Source organism: Panthera leo, chromosome B4 (genome assembly GCF_018350215.1).
Source record: "Panthera leo isolate Ple1 chromosome B4, P.leo_Ple1_pat1.1, whole genome shotgun sequence".
Taxonomy (NCBI): Eukaryota; Metazoa; Chordata; class Mammalia; order Carnivora; family Felidae; genus Panthera; species Panthera leo.
In genome coordinates this window covers 48,281,879-48,308,236 of record NC_056685.1, presented here as the reverse complement: position 1 = coordinate 48,308,236, position 26,358 = coordinate 48,281,879, and the positions used below count along the sequence as shown (strand labels likewise).

Genomic DNA, 26,358 nt, shown 5'->3' with positions numbered 1-26,358 from the left:
TAGCGATACTAACAATACTGCATTATTTTTAAATGCTTTCCCGTCATAATGTTTATGATATTGCTTAAGCACATCAGTGTTCAATGAAGTGAGAAAAACAATTCCCAAGTTGTATTAAACTCTCTCACCCTTGTATTGTTCATTATTTTTCAAATACATTATTGATTGTGACATTCATAAAATTCAAACTGAAAGCAATTTAGTGTTGATTTGGCCACCCGTGTTGGCTTAGGAATACACACCGTTGCCTCTTGTTTTCTGCTGGCCAAGTAAAGATTCTGTAAATTCTGTACTGAAGTAGAAAGGAGGAGAAGACGGGGAGGGAGCTACTCTATCTCCCAGCTGCAGCATAATTTTGAGAAGTTTCACGTTTAGAATGCTGTGTAAGTTTATTATAATGTTTCCATGTAGTTTTCAAGCTTTAAGAATTCTATGAAACATTGAAAAATTTTGTTGTAAAAAAATAGAAAAAATTTGAATAACAAGTTGTGAACATACTTACAACCGATAGTGGACTATGACTGTGTGTATTGTCCACATTTGCCTTCTTTTCCTGTAACAAAAATAGTTGTTTATTTTTCGCAGAATAATTGACACTCTGCGACATAATTGTTCTGAATTTAGCATGCTCTTATGGAAGGTCATTAAAGGCTAGTTCATTACCTTAGGACTTAAAAGTAACTATATATGGGGTACCTGGGTGGCTCAGTCAGTTAAGCATCCATCAGACTCTTGATTTTGGCTCAGGTCATGATCCCAGGGTCATGGGATCAAGCCCCACATCAGGCTCTGTGCTGAGAGCTGCAGCCTGCTTGGGATTTTCTCTCTCCCTCTGCCTCTCTCTGCCCCTTCCCTACTTATTCTCTCTCTCTCTCTCTCTCTCTCTTTCTGAAAATAAATAAACTTAAAAAAAAGTAACTGTATTTTTTATGAAGGTCCTGCAGGTTACAGAATGAAAACCATACACATCACTTAATATATATTCATAATAACTTTTCATTATGATATGAATGTAGTAGATAACAAGCACAATCTTTGAGTCTGCAGTAAATCAATGGTTTTCACTGGGTGTGTTATCAGGATTATAGATAAAATCCAAAAGGAATTCAGGTGATGAAGTTCTTTGAAGTACTTAATTGAACCACAGATTCTTTACCTGTCTTAAAAAATATCTGAACTGGCCATTTGAAACATGTGTAGCAGGCTTTTTCCAGAACAATCAGTCGACCACAATTCCATAAGCCTATTATAATTTTCCCATGATAAATGCTTATTGTTGCGTGCTGCTGAGTTTTGAGATAGATTTGTTCAGCAGCAATAACGAATAGAAAGAAAGGAAAGGTTTCACAAAGAAGGTTATATTTGAATTAGATTTTGAAGGATGATTAGGATTTTATTAGTTGGATAGGGACCTTCGAGGCAGCGGTAACAACATGATTAGATGCGTTAAGAGATGAATGTGCATGATATTAAGTAGTACAGTCAGTCTGCCGGGCTGACGTAAGCATAAGGAGTGCTACTGAAAGTAATTGAAATTCAGGTTGCACAGGTCTGTGGGGATCAGAGGAAGGAAAGGAATCAACTCTGACCCACAAGGTGGCTAGCCATCTGTTACAGATGAGAAAGCCGAAGTTTGGAGAGGACAGGTAACTGGAAACTACTTTAACTGATAGAGCATTCAATACACATCAGTGAAAAGACATGGATGTTCCCTTCAGACAAAAGGACTAGATTTTTACAGTAAGGATGCTTCTTTAAAGGACCTATAGAGAAGAACAATAATCACAAATATTTAGGTGGTCATATATGCTTAAGTAGCCACGGAACAATTGTATTATATACATTGTTAATCAGGTTATTTCATAAGCGATATAAGTGAAAAATAATGACGTAACAAGAATTTTTTTTAAGAATTTGGGCCTAGGGGCACCTAGGTGGCTCAGTGGGTTGAATGTCCAACTTCAGCTCAGGTCATGATCTCTCAGTTTGTGAGTTCAAGCCCCGCCTGAGGTTCTCTGCTGTCAGCACAGAGCCCACTTTAGATCCTCTGTGCCCATCTCTCTCTTCCCCTCCCTGGCTCATGCTCTTTCTCTCTCTCTCAAAAATGAAAATAAACATTAAAAAAAGTAAATGTAAGTAAAAAGTAACACTTGAAAGTTCTATTGGAATCTCTAGAGTATATTTTTAAATGTCTTTAAGAGCAAAAGAATATCGTGTGTGTTAGTTTTCATTTACCTCAAAAGTTCATTTCTGGGACGCCTGCATGGCTTAGTCCGATAAGTATCCGACTTTGGCTCAGGTCATGATCTCATGATCACACTGTTCACCATTACAGTTCGTGGGTTGGAGCCCCACATAGGGCTCTGTGCTAACAGGTCAGAGCCTGGAGCCTGCTTCTGATTCTGTGTCTCCCTCTCTCTCTGCCCCTCCCCTGCTCACTCTCTGTCTGTCAAAAATAAATAAATGTTAAAAAAAAAAAAGTTCATTTCCAAAAGTTGATCTACTGTACAGATCATATTCATTGAATTTTCATTTTAAAATGTTATTCTGATCACGAAAGTTGGTACTTTCAATGTCCTCCTCATCTTGATGATGACATCAGAAATTATTTTGAATAACTAGCCCAGACTTGTTAATCTATTTCGAAATGACATAACTATTTTAATGTAGAAATAATGCCTTTTAGCATTTGCTTATAAATGAAATATTATCATTGGATTAAATTCTACTTCGTGAATTTTCCATTTTGTTAAAACCAGCTTTCATAGGTAATCATGAAATGCAATTCCAGTAATATAAAAAATAAACCACATAAAATGAAGAATTATTCATGTTGGTTATAAATTAGGCAAAATGTTCTTTTCTAGATTGACTTTGAGACATGTTCACCTATTCAGTGGAAAGGTAGGTTTTCAAGGCAATGGGAAGAAAATAAGATATTTCAGAATGCAGAAACTTCACTGCAACCAATCTAATATGTAAAATCTTAAAACTTCAGGGAAAACAAGATCTTATATCAGATTGCCAGTGGAAATAAAGTTTAGCAAAACCACCCTTTTGCATCAAAAGAAAACCTTTGCTCAGGATACTTGGGATAAAGAGGACCAGGTATTCAAAAGAAAAGTAAATCAATTTTATATAAACCATTTGAGTAAACTCCAGAAGTATAATTTGTAGAAGGATCATGAAATAGCCATTAGAAGTCATTCAGATTATATGTTAATATCACCTTTCAAGAAAAAGTCGGAGAAAGATGGCATGGTTCTGTTGTGAATTCTCTTGGATTGTTTTTTCTGCTTATTCTCTCAATGCCTGGTTATTGTTTAACTGTTAAGAAGAGTGAGCTGTGACCTGAAGTGATCAATCTTTCTCATCTATTTAAGAAGTATTTTATAGTTGGGGCGCCTGGGTGGCTCAGTCGGTTAAGCGGCCGACTTCGGCTCAGGTCATGATTTCACGTTCCGTGAGTTCGAGCCCCGCGTCGGGCTCTGTGCTGACAGCTCAGAGCCTGGAGCCTGTTTCAGACTCTGTGTCTCCCTCTTTCTGACCCTCCCCTGTTCATGCTCTGTCTCTCTCTGTCTCAAAAATAAATAAACGTTAAAAAATTAAAAAAAAAAAGAAGTATTTTATAGTCTACTGTGTGCCAGACACTGTTCCAGATACTAGAGAACAGTGATAAATCAAACAAATGTAATGCCCTTATGAATATACATTCTAAAGAAGGAATCAAGTAAAATAATAATAATAATGATAATAATAATAAAATAATGATAATAGTAAAATAGCATTTCAGTTGTTTTTATCATCACTATTATTATTATTAGTGGTGGGGATATTAACAATAGTAATAATAGATTTATGGAATGTCTGACTGGGACAGTGGCAAGAAATGACCTCATCTCCTATTCCACCCACTGTTGCCATTCTGATTTAGCCACACCAGTGGGTCAGCTTGTTGTTCCCTGACCATATCAAGCATGCCTTCCTGCTTTAGGGCCTTTTCACTGGCTTCTCCTTCTCCTTCAAACACTCTACCCCCAGAAATCTTCTCTCATCTGTTTCTTACACCACCTCCTCAATTAGGATTATCTTGGTCACCCTATCTTAAATAATAACTCTTACATCTTCCTACCCCAGTGCCATTACCCTTACCTTGTTCTACTTCCTTTCCCATAGCACTTACTACCTCTAATGTATTATGTAACGTATTTATTATTTTTATTTTTTATCTGTCTCCTCCTGGTAGAGTATAAGCTCTGTAACGTCAGAGATCTTTGAATTGCTTATTGGATTATTCCAAACACCTGAAACAGAACCTGATACAGAGTAGGCACTCAGTAAGTATTTATTCAGTGAGATGAGGTCAGGAAGAATTTGAGGAAAAAATGTGGAATGAGATGGCTTAAGTTTTAGCAGAAACATTGGCTGCTGCATAGAGAGTAGTTTAAAGGAATTCTAGGGATACGGCTGAAGGAGGGCCACCCCAAGGAAACAATTGCATTATCGTTAACAGGTGAAAGCATGTGATGAGAGAGTGGTAGTGATGGAGGAGGTGAGACCTGCAAGATATGTCCCACGTAAAAGTTATATTCCCTAATAAAATTATAATCAAATTTGTGGGTAAATAATACTGAAGATTGATGGTTACATCAGTAGGTGGTGAATGTTATTTAAGCACCTCAAACAACAAAGTAAGTAACCAAGACTTTAACAGCTATCACTTCCACGTATACAACATTATTTTCATTCTTTAGACTGACAATTTGAAATTAAAATATTTTTTAAAACTTAAAAATACAGACAGTGCATTTGTCTTTTCCATGAATAATCTGTGTAAGAGAGATAAAAGCACGTCTTCCAAGAGTAAACATAAGGCATGTCAGTTTTTCAGTATGGTTTTGCTGGGGTTTTTTGCTGTATTTGAAATAGACTAAATTTTGTTTAAAAAAACATATGATCCTATTGTCAAAATAGCCATCAGATAATAATGTTCATCTCTTAAAAAGAATATTAGGAATATTTAGATTGATATCAGTGATTAAGCCTAGCAACACTGCCCCATTGGAAGGTACCTTCCTGAAACGGAGCCAATAACCCAGCAGCCAGCAGGAACAGCTTCTCAAAAACAAACATGACATCTCAAAGGTCACCAGAATCCTCTTTGTATTCATAGAACAGCTTCCTTAGAATCCAACCCCAGAGCTAATTTATTCTAATATGAGAAAAAATTCTAACAGGCTCATTCATGTGGCTCATCAGTCTTTGGAATGATAAAAGTCACAAAGGAGATGTACAGATGGGTTGGTTATGGGAAGTGGTCTCAGTGACCGTGGCAAAAAGAGAAAGCCATTGTTTTCGAAGGAGGAAAAGCTAAAACCATTTAAGCCCTAGCACTCTTGAGCTGTGCTGCCTTGACCATTCTTCGGCTTCTCAAAGTATTGCTGTGTAACTGCACAGGGCACTAATCCAGGTTGTTAACTAAGATCCAGACATTTTCAAATGATTCAGTTATGTTCAATATACTCGGTTTTGAAAGGCAATGGAAAGCCTAATGCATTGTAGAAAGATTTCGTTGAGAAGTAATTAAAGTTTAAATGGCCTCAGAATCAGGGAAGTTCAAACTTCAGCTATGTGAAACTTTATTAATTTTAATATCTCATTGCTTCAGGATGTCAGATAAATGAATTTTTCTGGTCCAAACCTTTCGAGTTAAAACTACATAACTCTAACAAATGGTAAAACTCAATAGTACAGGCAGTTATGTTTACTAATGTGCTAATTTAAAAACAGAAAAATAATTGGCTACTGCTTACTGCTTCTTACATGCAAAAAAATGCATCCTCAAGAGAGTGAACAGTGACAGACTCTGAAAATTGCAGATGAAGCCACAAGTACACTTACTGTGGGAAGTATTGTAGGGTCAGTGGCCTTGCTACTTTAGGCACTGCAAATATTTTGGCTTAAATTCAGACTCACACTCTGTAATTAGAAAAAACATTGTACTTTCAGGCTCCAGCCAAGCCACATATGTTTGTGTTCTGTTTTGAGGTTCTCATTGCAAATTGCACTGTGATCTTTCACATAAGGCACTATGGTAGGGATGACAGACTTCTGTTGATCTTAACAGTGGCAACAGACAAAGGACAGACTGATGGCAATACCAGCTGACTAGCTGTATTTCTTCAAGGAGTAGCTTTGGGTTACTGCATACAGGGCATTTCAGTAAAAATAAAAATACTCTCATAATAGATATTTTTTTGACTATAAAATATGATAGACATTGATTCTTTTGTTAGGATCAGTGAGATTCCCAGGAAGACCACTAAAGGTCTGCAGAGGGCTCACGAGGCTGCTGAAATTATCTGCCAAAATGTGTGTATATACATTTTACCGGGGAAAAGATTCCAAGCTTTCGTTCCATTTTCAAAGTGTCTGTGACACCCCTTTCCAAAAAAAAAAAAAGTTTTTAAGGAGATTAAAAGCCGCTGCTTTCGCTACACCTATAGGAAAATGTTAAGCATGTGTCCCATCAGGTTTTAAGGACAATAGAGCCTCCTCCAATTATGCCACCTCTCCTTCTGTCATGGGCTTCCAGTCAAGTATTATCTAGATGGCCCAGGACTCATATTTAGTTTAGAACAATAGATAAATCACAGGCTTTGGAAGTTGACTGCTTAGACTCAAATCCTGACTTGGCCACTAACTAGTTCAGTGAGCTCAGTTAAATTTGTTAGGTTTTCAGAGCCTCAGTTTCCTTATTTGAAAAATGGGAATAATCACAGTATCTGACTCATAGGGAGGAGGTAAGGGTTGAGAAGATCATGTAAGTGAAGTGTTAGCCCAGTTCCATACCCTAACTCTGACTGTATTATTTCATCAGTGTTACCTTCGATGAGCTTTAATGAGTACTAATAAAATCCTTAATTTTGAAAATCTGTTTTTTTAATAATACCAATTACCAGCTAATGATCTTTTCATTGCAGTTAAAAATCATGTTTTCAACTCACCTTTGTCAATTGTTAGCAATATTCAAAACTTCAGATGCCTGTATTGTGACACTTTACGTCCAGATTCATTGTTCCGCTAAAAATTTTATATATGGGCATGTTCAAATTGTGATGTCTTTTCTTTGTTTGTTTGTTTTTATCCTATAACTAAGAGAACAAATCTAGCCTGTTGATTAATGCGCCATTAAAACATTATACCAATTTTTAGGCCACAATATGAAATAGAAAAAGCATCTGGATAAACATAAATGAATGGATTGGGGTTACATGCCAAGAACTATAAAGCACATATAGTTAGTTGTCTGGGCTATTTCTCTTTCCATACAAGGATAAGAACTATAAGGAAATTAACAAATTTGTTTGAAATGTTGCTCTTTTCTTCCACAGCTCTTGTAGTGAGATTCCTGACCAAGCGCTTCATCTGGGAATATGATCCCACTCTTGGTAAGTCAAATTTTGTTTCCTCTTCCTTGCCACTCAAAGTTTATGACCCAAAAGAGACAATAACATTTTCTGTTGCAACCTTTTGAAGCACCTACCAGGTGTTTGGGAAGTGCCTTATCAAATCATGCAAAGAAGTCTGTAAAGAAGCGAGCCATGTGTCTCATGCTCTCCGTGCTTAGAACCATGCAGGATATTCATGCCTACATGAAGAAATCAGGTCAAACTGGGGACAAGAAGGGAGTGGGTACAACATGATGTCCATCTGTTGGAAATGTAGCATCGTTTTAATGGGAGAAGGATGCCACAGTGCACAGGCTAATCTGGTGTGAAAGAGAATGGCATGCTGAGGAGAGTATTACAATAAAAGAAGCCTTCTGAATGCTGATTTTGGGAAAACATAAAAGTAAACCATATTTCTCTCCAGTGAATCTGATCAAAGCCTATTTAAAAAAGAAAAAAGTGGTAGCAAAACTGGTATCTGTGGATCTTGAAAGTAGCCATAATATTGATGTATGAAGCATTCATGGTGTTTTTTAAATTGTCCAAAACATATTAGATACCTATTCAGTTATCATCTTCAAAATAATGCTGACAATCCATGGGTTCTAATTTAAGCTTCAGATTTTATTCTGCGTGAATCCTTTGAGTTTTGTTTCTGATGCTTCAAGGAGCCCAGCTGGTATTGTAAAAGTTGTTACTTTGATCCAGAGACAGGAGAGACGTACATCCATTGTTTGATTACCAGGCATAGTGTCCAGGTTGAGCTGGCCTCACTCAGAATACTGAAATGGGCAAAGAATATTCCTCTTTTTAAAGTTTCATTTTGTTTTGTTTTGGTTATCACTCCAAGCTGACATATGTTCAATTTAATTTTTTAATGTTTATTTATTTATGAGAGACAGAGAAAGAGCACAAGTGGGGGAGGGGCAGAGAGAGGGAAACAGAATCCGAAGCAGGCTCCAGGCTCTGAGTTGTCAGCACAGAGCCCGATGCAGGGCTCGAACCCACGAACCATTAAGATCATGACCTGAGCCGAAGTCAGCCGCGTAGCCAACTGAGCCACCCAGGCGCCCCTACATACATATGTTCAAGTTAAAAGGCAGCCTTCTTGGGGCACCTGGGTGGTTCAGTTGGTAGGGCATCCAACTCTTGATCTCAGGGTTGTGGGTTTGAGCCCCACATTGGGCTTCCCTTTGTGCCTCCTTTCATTGATTTTATTCATTCATTCAACAAATAAGTATTAAATGCCTCCTATGTCATATATATTATATATGATATATATATATATATATATATATATATATATATATATATATAATGCCATATATATTATTCTAGGTGGTGAAGATAAACCAATAGGCAGAAAGAGAAAGCCTGTGGCTTTTTCTAAGCCTGTGGCTTTTTCTGAGCCTGTGGCTTTTTCTGAGCTAACAGTCTAGTAAAGACAGAAGAGTCAATAAACAAATAAACAATGAATAGTGATAAGCACTATGAAGGAAGACTGGACTGAGAAGGAATACAGAGTGATCTTATAGTTTACTTATTTTTTAACTTTTTAATCTATCTGGAACTTATTTTAGTGAGAAGTACACACTGAAGATCCAACAATCTTTCCAAATAGTTGACAAACTTTCCTACTATTGTTTACTAAATGGTCCCCACCTTTCCCCACTACTTTCAAAGCTGTTTTTGTTTTTTTTTTTTAATACACTGGATTATTTACACTAGTCTGCAGTTCTAGATTTGCTTCTCATGTCTATCTCCAGTACCGCACTCTTGATAACTGTATGCTTTTTAGCACATTGTGACACACAGGAGGGAAAATCTTCTCTCTTTAACTTTCTACAAAATTATCTTGGCCAGTATTTCTAGTTTATTCTTCCAGGCCAATTTTAAAAACTCTGTCATAACATGACATGATTTTGATTAGAATTGCATTAAAACTATAAATTACTTTGACAAGAGTCACATCCTTATGGGATTCAGGGTTTTGTTTTGTTTTTTTTTAATCTAATAGCATGCCTCTACATTTATTAATCTTTACTTCTCTGTTTTTGCTATTAAATAGTTTTTAAACATCAATAATTTTTAAAATGTTTTGGATATAGCCACAATCTAATCTTAAGAGGATGTATTTGGATCAAGAACATACTTGGTTTTAAAATATCAAACAACTGTGTATTGTTTGTCCCACGTAAGTAAATGCTTACTCTTATATTTTTATCACTTATATAATTTCTACAAAGACTGTAGTTCGGAGACTCTTAATGGCTATGGGAGTTCAGTAGAAAAATACTAATCTTATTTACCAATCCCAGTGTATCTCAACAAAAGATGAAGCTTATGAAAAATGATCTCATAAATTTTTTTACCTCTCTGAATATGTTCCAGTAACTAATGTTACTATTTTACATTAGTCTTAGGTGAACCATTTTCCCTTTTCTTTTATTCATTCTGAAAAACAACTGCTGTTAATAGAAATCTGCCTGTATCAGTTATTTATAATGCAGACTTCCTTCAGTAAGAACAATGAAACTTTATTGAGTGACCTTGTACTGTACTGTTCAGAAAGGATTTCAGCTGCTAAGCAACAAAGTGTTGATTAGACTTCGGGAGTACCAGGCATATGACTCACTCCCAGGTGAGAGTTTTACGAACTCACCCTGGAAACTGATGTGTGTGTGTGTGTGTGTGTGTGTGTGTGTGCATGTGTGTGTATTTGTGTACTAGAAGTCCCCAGTGTTCTAGCTAACAGGAGCCCCCCATCTATTTGATTCAAGATGAATCAAGCACGTCCTGGACTTCACTACATTTTGTCATAGAGTTTCAAAACCACCACCAAAAAGGGAAAGCTACCGTTAAAAAGCAAAGTGGCATATCTGTAAAAACCAGTCTTGAATTCTGAATTCAGAGCCTTCCTCAAAACCATGGGGTATAACACTGTATGTTAATTATATTTCAATAAGAGAAAGAAAGGGAAAACATGTTTAATAGTGCAATTTTTTCCACCTATAACAGAATTATTGCCCCATGAGAAGCTGAAGACTATGAACACCATTCCACATATTAACCCAGTTGGAATAATATCTACTGCTCTGAAGTAAATCTATGAAGAATAGATTTGCTAGTACACTAGCAAATGAGTCCCAGACTTTTAGATATCAGTAGGCTTTGCTTTTTGTTTTTTTAATTGTTTTTAATATTTATTTATTTTTGAAGGAGAAAGAGACAAAGTGTGAGTGGAAGAGGGGCAGAGAGAGAGAGAAAGAGAGAGAGACAGAATCCGAAGCAGACTCCAGGCTCTGAGCTGGCAGCACAGAACCCAACACGGGCTTGAACCCATGAACCGCCAGATCATGACCTGCACCCAAGGCGGATGCTTAACCGATTGAGCCACCCAGGCACCCCACTTTTTGTTTCTTAAGGAGAAGGATTTTCATAGGAACTCCAATTAGGGATGCAAGCAAGGCTCAGAGGGTGAGAGAGAACTAAACCCGGATTCTATTTGCACTTGCATTTCATAGAAGCAGTGAATACCTTTAACATCCAATTTTTTTTGGAGGATATAACCTAAGAAATTTAGTTTTCCTTAATTTTTTTTTTATTTCACTGTGGGATCAGTGAAATCTTTGTCAGAGACCAGAGCTGGCTTAGGAATAGCATTTGAAAACCAGCACTGCAGCCTGTGAGATTTGGGACTTGCATCATCTGACCAGGAAAAACCCTGATGGTGGTGAGTGTAATATTTTAGTTGTAGAACAACAGGGTCCATGTTCTGATTAGATCCCCAGCAAGAACTGAATCCCTACTTCTGAGAGTCGTATTACCCTCTGAGAGTGTTGATCATGCCAGAGAATACGGTAAAGGCTGAGATGGTGTGTATAGGTGTGTGTGTGTGTGTGTGTGTGTGTGTGTGTGTGTGTGTGTGTTGGGGTGTTTGGAGAGGAAGAGAGACTATTCGTCAGCACTTACCGCTACTACTACTGTATTGGAGGCACCCTACTCCATTTGAATGGATTACAGGGCTCTCTGTGTCATTAGTAAAGGCTCAGACGGGAATGAGGGTAGGAATTGGCAGTCAGATCCATTGGCACTTTGATTTTGTGATTGGTTCTTCCTTCCTGCACTCCACTACCCTCTGTTTGGAAAGGCTTATCCAAGAGAGAGGCACACCCGGAACAAATTTACTCAACTGGATACTAAGGCAGAGGTGCTTAGCCGACTCATGGAACTATTTAATATCGGCTCAGCAAGGAACTTAAAGATCATCGTTTGACAAATAAGGAAACAAGGCCAGTGAAGTAAATTTATCCAAGATTATGTGGCTAGTTTGTGGTTAGACCAGTAATAGAACTCAAGTCAAATAATGGAACTCAAGTCAGTACAATTTCCATTGTAGTATAAATCAAAACATTACTAAATGCTGTTGTTACTGTGCTGGCTACACGTCCATCTTAATACGTTGAAATTTGCAAAAAGCTAAATTGGTAAAAGGATTAACCATACACGACGTCCCTCTGAGCATTAATTTCTCTTAGAATATACAAAATATATTTTGATTTATAAAAATGTTGCTGAATGCAGTTCATATACAATGAAACTCAGATATAATTTTTAATATGCCTAATTTCATCTTGAAACTAATAATTGGTGTTATAGTATATGATATTTTGGTTCATTTAGATATATGCCTTAAATAATCTAACCCCCCTTCCCTTTAAAAGGGAAAAAAAGACTCGGGGTGCCTGGGTGGCTCAGTTGGTTGAGCTTCTGACTCTTGATTTAGGTTCAGGTCATGCTCCCAGAGTCATAGGATCAAGCCCCAAGTCAGACTCCACACGAGGTGTGGAACCTGTTTAAGATTCTCTCTGTCCCTTTCCCTCTGCCCCCCTGCTCTCTGCGTGCACACACGCACACACACTCTCTCTCTCAAAGAAAAAAGAAAAAGAAAGAAAAGAAAAAAAGACTCAAAATTACATTTTAAGTTAATATGAACAAAATGAAAAGTGTGTCCAACCTCCACACAGATACACGTTGTCTCTTACGTTTTAAAATGCATAGTGGAGTTTAATTCCAAAAAGTGCTCAGTACATTTTCTAGAATTATATCTTCATTGCAGTTAGCACACAGATGTACATTTCGCCTGTGTGGGCTATACTTCCGCTGTTTACGTGAAAATATGTGTTCTAATGAGAGAAGAGGCTTAAAGAGAGAAGGCTCAAAATGGCATAAAACCAGTATTCAGCTTAGATGAAATCACTGCCGCTCCCCGCTGCTGTGTCTGTGACAGACATTCCCTCATTTCCTGCATTTCATCACTTTCGTTTTAGCTAACAAACAGCCAAAGAATCGCACAGCTCCATACAATTTTCATTATATTTTATTTCCCCCCTACTGTGGCCTTCTGTGGTTGAAACACATATCCTATTTATCATGGAAGCAACAGAGAAAAATGTCCCTGTCTGTCAGGCAATTTATGGTGTAAGGAGATGGAAGAGGGCCCAGAACTCTGTTTTCCAGGCCCCAGGGTGGATGCCAGCCCTTTTAAAAAGGAAGGTAGCACAAAGGCCACCACTGAACAGTAGCAGGAGAGACAGAAAGGACATAGATCCTAACATGCATGCTGCTGTCTGGGCCTCTCTTCCTCAAGCTGGAGCACTGAAGATGCAAAAGGAAAATCATTGAGAGAAGACTCATACATGAGTAGTTGCTGTAAATGGTGTTTTTTATAATTTTTTACTATTTATTTATTTGAGAGAGAGAGAGAGAGAGAAAGAAAGCAGGGGAGGGGCAGGGAGAGAGGGAGATACAGAATTCAAAGCAAGCTCCAGACTGAGCTGTCACCACAGAGCCCACCGGAGGCTTGAACTCGCAAACCTCGAGATTGTGACCTGAGCCAAAGACTGCCGCTTAACCCACTGAGCCACCCACATGCTCCTGTAAATGGTATTTTAGAGCAATAAATTATACAAAAGAATAACCTCCCATTTAACATAAAGAGTAGGGGGATGAAATGTTCTAGAATTGAGAACCATTGTCCATACCACGTATGGATTACCTATTCTAAGAGAATAATAATGCTGCAAAATATGCTTATTAAAATATATTAAGTATAACCTCACTTTTTTGAGAGAGAGGGAGACAGCGCATGCACTTGAGCAGGGGAGGGGCAGAGAGAGAGAATCTTAAACAGGCTCCACACTCAACACTCAGGGCTCGATCTCACAACCATGAGATTATGACCTGAGCTGAAATCAAGACTCTGATGCTCAACAGACACCCAGGCACCCCAAACATAACCTCACTTTAAAATTTTACTATTCAGGGGCGCCTGGGTGGCTCAGTCTGTTAAGCATCTGACTTCAGCTCAGCTCATGATCTCACGGTTCATGAGTTTGAGCCCCGCAAAAGGCTCTGTGCTGACAGCTCAGAGCCTGGAACCTGCTTCGGATTCTGTGTCTCCCTCTGTCTCTGCCTTTCCCCTGCTCACACTCTGTCTGTCTTTCAAAAATAAATAAATATTTTTAAAAATTTGCAATATACTGTTCAGAAAAGACTTCAGTTATGTGCCATGCCTATGGCAATGATCATGACACAGGCTGATGGAGGTAGAAAGCTAGGTTTTGCCACTTAGTTAAGCCTCCTTTCTGCAGTTTGTATTTTTAGGTAGGACAATATATTTGTAGCAAAGTAGCAAAAAACTGTGGTCCCAAAAGAACTGTAAAATAGTTGATGAGATAGAGAAATGAAAGTCAGAAAAATGAGATAGGAACAAATAAATAAAAGGACTGGCTCACTGGGTACCCCGTTGAGAGAGAAACCTGCAGGTTTATTTGGTTGGTTGGTCGATTGGTTGGCGAATTGGATAGTTGAGGTGTAAAGAATTAAATTAATCATACTGCTCTATCCATGTGCTTGTGAAGCCTTTATATTATTTATATTATGTTTACATAATTATATCGTATATATTAGATATTATTATATTTCTATTATTATCTTTATTATTTATATTATTTCACTTTCTTTTTCTGGCATTCCCATTTGACACCATTGCCCTCCTCTTTCCCATAGGTATATAATCTAATATGTTTGACACTTTACATAGTGGTAGAGGCCGAATTCCAAAGGCAGTCTTCCTGAGTTTCAAGGCCAATGCTACCACTTACTTACCACTTATCCCTGTGTGACCTTTGACAAGTTATTAAATGTTGTTGTGCCTCAGTATCCTTGTGTAAAATGGAGGTAACAGTAATACCTACCACAGAGATATTTGTGAAGATTAAATGAATTAATATGAGTAAAACATTAGAACAATTCATGTTCAAATGGCAAGCAGTATGTACTAAGTATTACATATTTTTTGAAAAAGGTATTTTTTGTGTGTATCCATATACTTTGAATTTATATAAATTTCATTGTGCTATATAGATCTTCCTATAATGGTAATCATGTGATTCTTTCTTCTAGTGCTTTTTTTTTTCCCCTTTAGTGCTTCAATGTATTACATTGCATGGATAGAAACAATACCCAAATTTTGGGGCGCCTGGGTGGCTCAGTCGGTTAAGCATCCGACTTTGGCTCAGGTCATGATCTCACAGTCTGTGAGTTCGAGCCCCGCATCAGGCTCTGTGCTGACATCTCAGAACCTGGATCCTACTTCAGATTCTGTGTCTCCCTCTCTCTCTGCCCCTCCTCTGCTCACGCTCTCTTTCTCTCTCTCAAAAATAAACATTAAAAAAATTTTAAAAAAACCTCTCCAAATTATGGAAAGAGCCCAAATTTCCATCAACTGATGAATGGATAAAGAAGAGGTTGTATGTATATACAATGAAATATTACTCAGACATAAAAAAGAATGGAATCTTACCATTTGCCAGAACGTGGATGGAGCTAGAGTATCATGCTAAGCGAAAAAAGTCAATCAGGGAAAGACAGATACTATATGATCTCACTCATATGTGGAATTTTAGCAACAAAACAAATGATGATGGGGGCGGAAGGGGTAGAGAGGCAAACCAAGAAATAGACTCTTAACTATAGAGAACAAACTGATGGTTAGCGGGGGGGGGGGGGGGAGGGCGGTGGGTGGTGGGATGGGTGAAATAGGTGACGGGGATTGAGGAGTCCACTTATGATGAGCACCAGGTGTATAACTAACTGGTTAAATAAAAACTGAAAAAAATTGCACTGATAGATTTTCAACACCCTGCATTTTTGAAATTAACTGATCAGTGATATACTTTTCTTATTACCCTGTTAGATTCCATTGGATAATATTTTATTTAGAATTCATGACTCTAGGGTGTCTGGGTGGCTCATCAAACTCTTGATCCCGGCTTGGGTCATGACCTCATGGTTTGTGGGATTGAGCCCTGCATCAGGCTCTGCACTGACAGCATGGACCCTGCTTGGGATTCTCTCTCTCTCTCTCTCTCTCTCTCTCTCTCTGTGCCCCTACCCTGCTCTTGCTCTCTGTCTTTATCTCTGTCTCTGTCTTTCTCTCAAAAAATAAACTTAAAAAAAAAAAAAACTTAAAAAAATTTATGAATCAACGTTCAAGAATGAAGTGAACCTATGATTTTATTTTATTTTTTCTCTTATTACTCTTGTAATACTTGTTAGAGCCAGCATATGTCCCATAAAAGGAATTGGATAGATATCCTTTTCTATTTTCTAGAACAACTTGTTTAATGTTTCTAGAAATCTCCTTTAAAACCAATTGGATGCAGTTGCTTTTCATGATTAGAAGAGATCTACAATTAACGTCTAAATTGTTTACTGGTTATTGATCAACTTAAGTGCTGTAGTTCTCAGTGCACCCACCAGTGCATCTTTTAATCCAAGAATTTATCAGGGTTTGAAATGTGTTGGTATACAGTTCATAATATTATTGTATTTTCATTTCATCAGAATATGTAGTTATTTCTTCCTTTATGCCAAATTTTGTTTGATTACTCCTTCTCTTTCAATTTACTAGTCAGTATTGCCACATTTTTTTATCTCTACTCCCCCCCTCTTTTTTTAATCCTTTCAAGCCTCATGCTTTGGTTTGTTAACCTTGTGTAATTTTTTCTTCTGCACTTTTTTCTCTTTTATTTCTTTCCTCATATTTTCTTGGATTTATTCTATATTCCTCTTCTGATATGTTGAGTTGACTACTTAACTCACTTTTTTCCTATTCTTATTTATTGATGTCATCTTCGGGAGTAAGACAACTACATTAGCTCATTCAAATATGCCTCTTGTAAAAAAAAAAAAAAAAAAAAAAAAAAAAAAAAAAAACAAATATGCCTCTTGTCTCTCTCCAGCCCTCACACCCTGATATATTGGTATCATCTAGAATAGTAGTTCTCAATTACTTTCAATGTGGTTTTATTCCTTTGTTTTACTCCATTGGGACCTTGAATTCAGTTTTACTGGTGAGAAGTCTAATATCAATCTGAGTCAAGTCCTTTTGTAAATGATGTGCCTTTTTTCTCTAGATCCTTTAAAATTTTTCTGTATCATTGATATCCCTAAATTTTTCTATAATTGTTTTATATATGGGGCTTTTCCTCTTGTGTGCCCTTTTTGTCCTTTTGAACTGAATTGTTCAATGTCTTTTATCTTAGAAATTCTCAGATATTACAGCCTCATATATGTTTACCCCCATCCCCCACCCCCCATATGTTTTATTCTCTTTGAGGCTCATTTTATAAGAGGTAATAACATGTCTAGATCTATTATCCATCACTCTTATATTTTAACTTTACATTTTTCTTCTTCTTATCATTTACTGATATCTTCTGGAAGAGTTCCCCAACCTGGCCTTCGGCTCGGTCAAACATTTGTTGACTTCATTATTTCAACTGTTCTAGTTTTCATACAGAGCAGCACCAGGTGGTATTTATTTTAATCTCTGGTGTAAATTTCATGTGGTGAAAGGCACACTCAGACCACCCAAAGTTCTCACTTCTCCTAACTTCTCCTCATCCCAGTAGAGCTTGGGGACCAACCATTCTGATATTAACCTACCAGCCTTCAGCTGGTACTGAGCTGTTATTTTTCTACCTTGAAGAGGTAATAAGAACAAGAGAACTCTGCTTTCTTGTGTCTCCATCCCTGTGGCCCAGCCTTCCTCTGCTCTCCTCACAACCCCCAAATGTGGGGTCCAATCTCCTTCTACTGCCACAAGGGTTTTTCATAGCTTTAAATAGTAATTTTTTACATGGATGGCTATCCACATCCTCTAATGTCTATCGCATTGTCAGGGTTGAGGTCTTGAAAGAAATGAACAGCTCCTGCTTTTATGTCATCTTGTCAGGAACAGTAATTAAAAGTGATTTCCAGAAACTGGATTTTAGGAGTATCAAGACAGAATGTGTTTTGTGGGAATCACCTTCTCAGTCTAGGATGTGGAAGCCTTATTTTAGGAGGAAGAGATCATCAGAAAGCTGAGCTGATAAGAGAATAGAGTGAGTGAAGAGACAAAGAGATTCTCCCATGCTATACCCTGAAAGTCTGTGGCTCCCTGATGAGACTCTATACTTCCAGGATCTTAAAGAGTGCAGAAGTGGCACATTCTTAGACATCCATCCTCTCCTTCCAGGATGCACATTTCCTTATGCCAAATAGACATACTTCTGTGACTAAAGGTCGAATTAAATCATGCACTTATTTACTTTTTTATCTTCTTCTTTTTTTTTTCTGCTCATTCCCTCAGAATCAACCTACCGACACCAAGCAAACATTGATGATGAAGTTGTCACCATGGAGATACTAGATACTGCTGGTCAGGTGAATAAAGGGTTCAGCTAAAATGTTTTCTGTATTAAATAAAAATGATACATGTATGTGCATTCTATAAACAAAATTAAGATATTTTCCTACAATTAACTAATGATGCCTAAAGACTTTTTTCTTTAATTATCTAGTTATTTGTATATTAACGTATTTGCAACAGCTTGTGTATGCATCCTTATATAAATTGCCCAGTACTTCAGGGGTTGGGGGAGGTTGAAAATAACATTCACATGACGTCATCCAGAATAGAATTACCAACATATATTTTCGGGGGATGGCAAGATATTAATAGATTCATGGTTCAGTGTTTGAAATGCTCTGATAGAGTGAAGCAGATATTTTTACTGGAGTAGTTCTCAGAGCCTTTAGTATGCCTTAGCGTATGATGAATCCTTAAGAGTTTCGGTAGCTATTCTGTTCCAAACTTATATAACCTCCGAATATTTTTTCAGAATACTTTATTTTGGGAATCTCTCCTGTAATATTCTTTCCAGACCTCACCATATCCTATTGAAAATTTGAGCCACATAACTGAATAATAATAATCCATTAAAAAGGAAGCTAATATAAATTTTCTCTGATGTCCGTATGTTCTGAGATTACAAATGGGTTCATAGGATAAGTATTGTTCCCAAGAATAAGAATGACCACTAAGAATGAAAATTAGGAAGCTGACGTATTCCATGGTGCTTCATCAATGACCTATGACCCAAAGAAGACTTGAATTAAACTGTTTAATCCAAGAAATGTTCTTGTAACTAGCTATACACATTTCTTTCTCACCATCACCTCCTTTTTATGTTTTCCCTTCCACCCAGCCCTGATTCTAGAAAGAGGCGACAGGGAATTACATGCCTGCAAAGGTTATTTGAGCCCATGAGGGCAATGCATTTTCAAATCATACGTGCTACTTTCCTAAGAAGGGGTGATCATCCCCTTAGAAAACGACTTGAAATGAATTTCTATCATTATTGGGACTTTATAATATTTCTGTGGTGTTAAGATAGAAAGAAAAAAAAAAGCCCAAAGCCCCTAGCTTTGAGTTTGACTTTCTATCCATTTGTTCACTGTTTTTCTGTCCCCGGTGCCTAATTGTCTATAAGCCGAAGACAAAGAGATTAAAGCAAAAAACAAAATCAAAACCATTCACTAAGCTGTGCCTCTAAATCTGATCTCTATAGGGTGGGGTAATGTCTGCTTGTCTGTTACCTATTTGCCAAGTCTTTGTGATGAAAAGCCTTAGAGGCAGTGTGTTCAACTAAGATAATTTCTTTATAGTTCTTGTAATTATGGATTTAATGATATGGCAAGAAGAAAATTAGAAGCAGAAAGTTAAAGGTCTATGCAGTTAAGAACGTTTTTAGTTCCCCAACATATCTTGCTATGAGTAAGTAATGCTTCTATTCCAAAGTGATTGGAGTAGAAGGTAAGCTTGTACAGGCAGACTATCAAGAAATTTTAATTACATGGAGTAGTAATTAAGGAATCACCATTGGCATTAGCCGCATCTATACATGGTGATTACTTCTAATTCTCCCAACTGCCATTGTTTTCTTGTCAACAGGAAGACACCATTCAGAGGGAAGGACACATGCGTTGGGGAGAAGGCTTTGTGCTGGTTTATGACATTACTGACCGAGGAAGTTTTGAGGAAGTGCTGCCACTTAAGAACATCCTGGATGAGGTCAAGAAGCCCAAGAATGTGACTCTCATCTTGGTTGGAAACAAAGCTGACTTGGACCACTCCAGACAGGTTAGTACAGAAGAAGGGGAGAAGCTGGCCACCGAACTGGCATGTGCTTTTTATGAGTGTTCTGCCTGCACTGGAGAAGGGAACATCACCGAGATATTCTATGAGCTGTGTCGAGAGGTGCGTCGCAGGAGGATGGTCCAGGGCAAGACGAGGCGACGCAGCTCCACCACGCATGTCAAGCAAGCCATTAACAAGATGCTCACCAAAATCAGTAGTTAAGGCAGCACTGTTCTTGCAAAGCCCCTACGGAGGTGAGTCAGGTTATTGGAAACACTTTCTTGCCCTCTTCCCCCCCCCACCCCTTTTCCCAAAAAATAAAAGAAAATACTCCATTCCTTGTGCTGACTCTGGGAAATGCCTGGGCTTCCCATTGTTCCCGGGCTTCCTGGATGTTGAGAAGTCATAGGGTGTTTTATGCAATTTTAGTGCTGACAATGTCTCCCTTTCCTGCTTGAATAAGATACACTCTATTGCAGTTTGAACCTGTAATCACCAGAGATTCTGAAATGGCTGGGCTCATATTACACTATTTTTAGGCATCTTCACCTTGCTTCAATAGGTTGGAAGCTTTCAAAGGCATTTTTAAATTCCATTCTTTGTCAAAGACTGCAAATGATCATCTTAAACGTCTAAAGTAATGGAAGATCCCGTAAAAACCCAGGAAGAGTAGCTGAGTAGTGGAGCAGGGAATAGAGCCCTGGTTCCTTTTTGAAAAGAGGATTTTCTGAATGATCTCCAATTGTCTAGTTTTTCTTTAACCCTTATTTTGTCCTTAAACCCAAACGTGTTCTCACAGTTTTCCACCGTAGTAGAGTTCCATTTCAGTTTGAGCGGGCTCTCTCAATGGGCCATTGATCATCGTACTCTGATTCTTCTTGTGTGGCTTCAGTAAGATTTCAGCATAAGAGAGGCAGAATTGATCTTCAGAGCCTGCTGGGCCATTTCTCACAAAGCCCAGGGCAATGTGAAGACTTTAGGAGGCTTTTCACCAAACCCTGACTTTCTTGAATGCTACTAAAGGATTTAGATTAGAGATATCCCATTCATTTGTCTCTCTGCTTGTCATCTTAGCAGAAAGACAACAGTGCAAAAAACAGGAAAAGTAAGAATGAAGCTGAACCAACCTTCATTGGGGGAGCCAACGCTCTAATGCCAGTAAGAAAAATTAGCCTCTGATTCATTAAATTGGCTACATGACTTCTTCTAATTTTTAGGATAAGTTGATTCACTTAGAATTCAGAAAAGAATGAGTGATTGAAATTCACTATATCTGAATAAATGTGTATAAAACAAGATTCTTATATTGTGAAGGTAAGGTCTATAACTGATAAAACTTTATGAATCTTTTTTCCCTATTATGCCCCCATATATCAAAATTTGGGCACTTTATTTTAGAAGAAAATATATATCTTTTACATATGTGTGTATTTATAAATGCATAAGTATATGTATAAAAATTTGTAAGAGTTGAAGGCTTTAATTCACCAATGCATTTGGACAATTTGGTGTAACTATTTTATGTGATATAATAAAAAGCATAATTTTCACATTCTGTCACATCCAAGCAGTCTTTGTTGTGATAACATGAAAAGTTTGTAATTTTAGGAAAGGCTTGAAAAGACAATCGAATTGCAGGGTCGATGCAGCAGTGAATGTGATATACAAAACAAGCTCCTGTTCATAATAGTAGCTATTGTTTTAGAATGCTTAGGTGTTATTTTACACACTTTATGTATTATCAAATCCTCAAATACCTTATGCAAGAGATATTACAATGATCACAATTGCAGGGATGAAGATATTGAGCCCTGAGAAAAAATGACGGCACAGCTATTTAGTGGGTAGAGTCAGGATTTGAACCCAGAGAGGCAGTGACACTGTAGAGCCCATACTATTATCCACTATGGAATATTAGTAAAATGACATATAGCTCTTATTCTGGAGCTGTGGGAATTAAGACACAGGAAGGAGAAAATGTAGGGAAGACTTGCTTCATTTATGATTTCGTTCATTCATTAGGAAATATTTATATAGAAGCTGGGCATATAACTTGACACAATTTAGTCCATTTGCTAGTGTCTTAGCTGAACACTGAAGAATACGTACAAGCAACCCAGGAAAGAGATGGTGAAAATATTCTAGCCAGAAGGAATAGAATGGAACCAAAAATACGAAGACATGAAAGGTGATAGTGAGTGTAGTCATTAAAAACAGTTGAGAGATCCACATATATCATTCTTCAGGAACAAAAGGGAAGGGAGAGCAGAGGGAAGGAATTAAAAGAAAGAAAAAAAATAGGCATTTGGAAGTAAGAAAAAATGTCAAAAATTCATAAAACTGCAAGATTAGGTAACTACACGTGAAAGGACCAAGTAGGTAGACTAGCTGTGATTCGTTTGTGGTAATGTCCATCTAGACAGGATATGGAAAAGGAAAGGAGAGTAAAATTATTTTCTAAATGTTGTCATCTTCTAGGATCACAACTCTTTCACTCTCTCATACCTATGCTTGCAGATGGACCTCAGTCGGTTCTTATAAGGAGCAAGCTCCTAAGGAGATGTAGTGAAATACCTGGGTGCCATTTTGGGTCAGACGCTGAGGAAGTGAAATTCATAGTCAACAACACCAGCAACTTCCCTAGACATACACATACAAATCCAGACCTGTTGAAAATTCAAAGAACCACTGGCATACATCCCAACTGGTAATTATAGAAGAACATGAGATTGCACAAATATAAATTAGTTATTCCTTTCCTGCCTCAGGCTTCTTCACAAATGAAGGTTATAAATAAGTTGGGTTTTTTAACAGGATATTTTAATGATGGAAACCTGTGTGTTCTTGAATAATAATGGGTTGTTACCACCACGCTACCACTACCAACATTTGCTGTTTGTAGTTGTTTTTCTTTTCTTTCAAAATTCAAAAAACTTTATTTCTAAATACTGTGTTTGTGTTCACATGCCTCACAGCACTAAGGGAAGGAACCAATAATTCAGGATCTTCCTTTTAAATAACATGTGTAATACTTACACATACATAGACAAACACAACATTTTGGGTTCCAAATATAGTACCAACCAAGAATTCTTATTAAAGCCAGCCTGTGCCCACCTTGAAGATGGTAAGAAAGCGGTCAGTTCATTGGGCCAAATTTAATCAGAGTAAAGTTGTCCTGAGCTAACAACTTATTGGGAGATTCTGAGGGCAAAAAAAAAAAAAAAAAAAAAAAAAAAATGTCATAAATTAATTTTACCCATAGATTTGAAATGCTATGTTTAGCATACATACCTGTCTATTTTTGGACTGTCCATTCTGTTTCATTGGTCTATCTATTCATGCTCTAGAGCCATGATATTTTAAAATTGAGCCTGATAATATGTTAAAGTAGCTCTGATTGGGTGATCAAAATTAAGAATGATTTTTTTGGTTTGGATATTACTATACAACTGTTTGTTCTAAAATGGAATTTGAAGGAAATTTTGCTGTTTAAGCTTGGAACCCAATGCCCATTTTTTTCAGCTTTATTGAGATATAAATGACATATAACATTGTGTAAGTTTAAGGTATACAACACGGCGATTTGATACATGTGCATGTTGTGAAACGATTACCACAATAAGGTTCATTAACATATTGATCACCTCACAAAATTGCTTTTTTTTTCCATTGTGAGAGTATTCAAGATTTACTCTTAACAACTTTCAAGTATATAATACAGTATTGTTAACTATAGTCACCATGCTGAATATCAGATCTTACTCATCTTATAACTGGAAGTTGGAGACTTTGACCAACATCTCCCCATTTCCCCAACCCCATACCTGGGAACCATCATTCTATAATCTGTTTCTATGACTTTCTTTTAGTTTCTAAAGACAAGTGAGATCATATGGAATATGCCTTTCTCTAACTGATTTATTTCATTTACCCTGATGCTCTCAAAGTCTTCCCATGTTGTCAGAAAGGACTGGATTTCTTTTTTTTTTCCTGACTGAATAGTATTCAAGTGTGTGTGTGTGTATGTATCTATCTCACTTTGTTAAAAATCTATTTATCCACTGATGAACACTTAAGTTGTTGCCACATCTTGGTTATTGTAAATAATGCTGCAATGAACATGGGGGTGTAGCTATCTTCTTGAGATGGTGATTTCATTGCCTTTTGATATATACCCAGAAGTGGGATTACTGGATCATATGATAGACCTATTTGAAATTTACTAAGGAAATTCCATACTGTTTTCCATATGGATTGTACAAATTTGCATTCTCACCAACAGTGTACTAGGGGATTCTTCTCCACATCTTCATCAATACTTGTTGTCTCTTGTCTTTTGGATAATACCATTCTAACAAGTGTGAAGTGATACCTCATTGTGGCTTTCATTTCCATTTCCCTGATGATGAGTGATGATGAGCATCTTTTCATATGCCTGTTGGCCATCTGCAGGTTTTTTGGAAAAATGTCTATTCAGGCCCTTTACCCATTTTTGATTTGAATTATTTTTGCTATTGAGCTGTATGAGTTTCTTATATATGTTGGATGTTAACCCTTTATCTGATATATGGTTTGCAAATATTTTTCCCATTCCATAGGTTGCTTCTTCTTTTTGTTGATTATTTCTTTTGCTGTATAGAGACTTTAGTTTCATGTACACCCACTTTATTTTTGCTTTTGTTGCTTGTGCTTTTTGTGTCATATCCAAAATTTCATTGCCAAGATCAATGTCAAGGAGTTTTCTCTGTGTTTTCATCTAGGACTTGAATGGTTTCATGTCTTGCCCTTAAGTTTTTAATCCATGTGAAGCTATTTTTATAAGTGGTGTAAAACAGGGGTCCAATTTCATTCTTTTTTTTTAACTTTATTTATTTTGAGAGAGAGAGAGAGAGAGAGAGAGAGAGAGAGAATGGGAGGGTATGAGAGGGAAGGAGAGAGAGAATTCCAACCAGGCTCTGCACTGTCCACTGCATCTGGCCTAGAGCCCAATGCAGGTCTGTATCACAAACCGCAAGATCATGACCTGAGCTGAAATCAAGAGTCAGATGCTTAACCAACTGTGCCATCCAGGCACCCCCCAATTTCATTCTTTTACCTGTGAATATCTGCTTTTTTCAACACTATTTATTAAAAAGACTACTGCATTTAGGGCCCTTTTAGGATCTCCGGGGGCCCAGATTAGAATTCATCCTGCCTTGTTCACAGCTCCTTGTGATACAAGTAGGAGGGAGTTGATGCCTAGTATAGGGCCCTTTCAGGACTCCAGGAGTACAGATGGGAGTGTCTCTTGCAGGGTCCCCGTAGCAGCAAAACTGGATGGGCTGGAGACCAGTTACAGGGCCTTTTCAGAATCTAGTCTAACCAGATGTGGTGGGCTTTACCTCCAGGGACTCCTGGACCACAGCTGCCAGGGGCTAGAGCTAGTTCACAGGCTTGTCAGTGTCCACAGCTAAAACTGAGGTCTGTATAGACATACCCAAAACATGAGTTAGTGGGACTCCTCCTGGGTCCCTTAGTGCATGGTGCTGGTGAAAAACCCAAACGCAAATGGGGCTGTAGCTGAGTTCTCACAGGTATGAAGCCTGTTGCTTTATCTGTAGTTGGGACCACAGTTGGCAATTTAGCCACCTGGTTGTGAGGCTGCCTTCTCAAAATGGCTCTTCTCAGCCTTGGATTGCCTATGGTTTCAGAATCTCCTACCTAGGTCTCAAATTTCCCACAAGTACTTTTGTCCATGGATAAATGCCAAGTGATTGTTGTTGAGGGGAGGATATGTGTGAGGGAGGTCTTATGCAGCCATCTTGATTGGCCAATCCTAAACAAGTTGAGACTACTAGTTACTTGGAAGCCGAGCTTCGTGTTCATGAATGTGAATGAAGAAAGATTTACTTAGCTTCAGTAGGGCTGGATTTTTATTTTCAGTGTTAAAAGTATACAATTCATCTGGCCATGATGGAGTAACAGCTACCAGATTTACCCTTAAGTATTAACAACTAGAAACGATCAGACGAAATATATGAAGCAATGGCTTTCAGATTTGAAAAAGCATTACAGTGATCCCTGACAGAAGGGGAAAACATGAGGTAACTACAATCGTGCCAGCTTACTGCCAAACGGCAGGTTGCAGGAAGTAGCACGTACCCAAACACACCTTGGCAGTCTTACTGAATTGAGGAGACAAAAATCAGTTTGAGGAGGCCAAGCTGATAAGGATCTGCAGGATAGAATTTTTGGAAGGAAAGGAGCTATAGAGCAAAACCTCTAGAGATCTTTAGCAGGGTTCTCTTTAGTCTTTAGCTGAGTATAGATCTTTGTATGGTGAGAAAAACTTATTCAAGGGTGGAGGGAAAAAAATACCAAAAAGCAATAGGT

The 26,358-nt window shown here is 37.7% G+C and overlaps 1 protein-coding gene across 1 annotated transcript in view; it reads left to right on the top strand.

Moving 5' to 3' along the window:
• Nucleotides 1–21,533, top strand: part of RERG (RAS like estrogen regulated growth inhibitor) — a 116,848-nt gene extending 95,315 nt beyond the window's left edge. Inside the window, exons 3-5 of the mRNA XM_042945898.1 lie at nucleotides 7,395–7,451; nucleotides 18,154–18,227; nucleotides 19,798–21,533. Of these exons, the coding sequence (XP_042801832.1) occupies nucleotides 7,395–7,451; nucleotides 18,154–18,227; nucleotides 19,798–20,205 (539 nt within the window). The 3' untranslated portion in view covers nucleotides 20,206–21,533. The remainder of the gene's footprint in view (nucleotides 1–7,394; nucleotides 7,452–18,153; nucleotides 18,228–19,797) is intronic.
• Nucleotides 21,534–26,358: the final 4,825 nt, after the last annotated feature.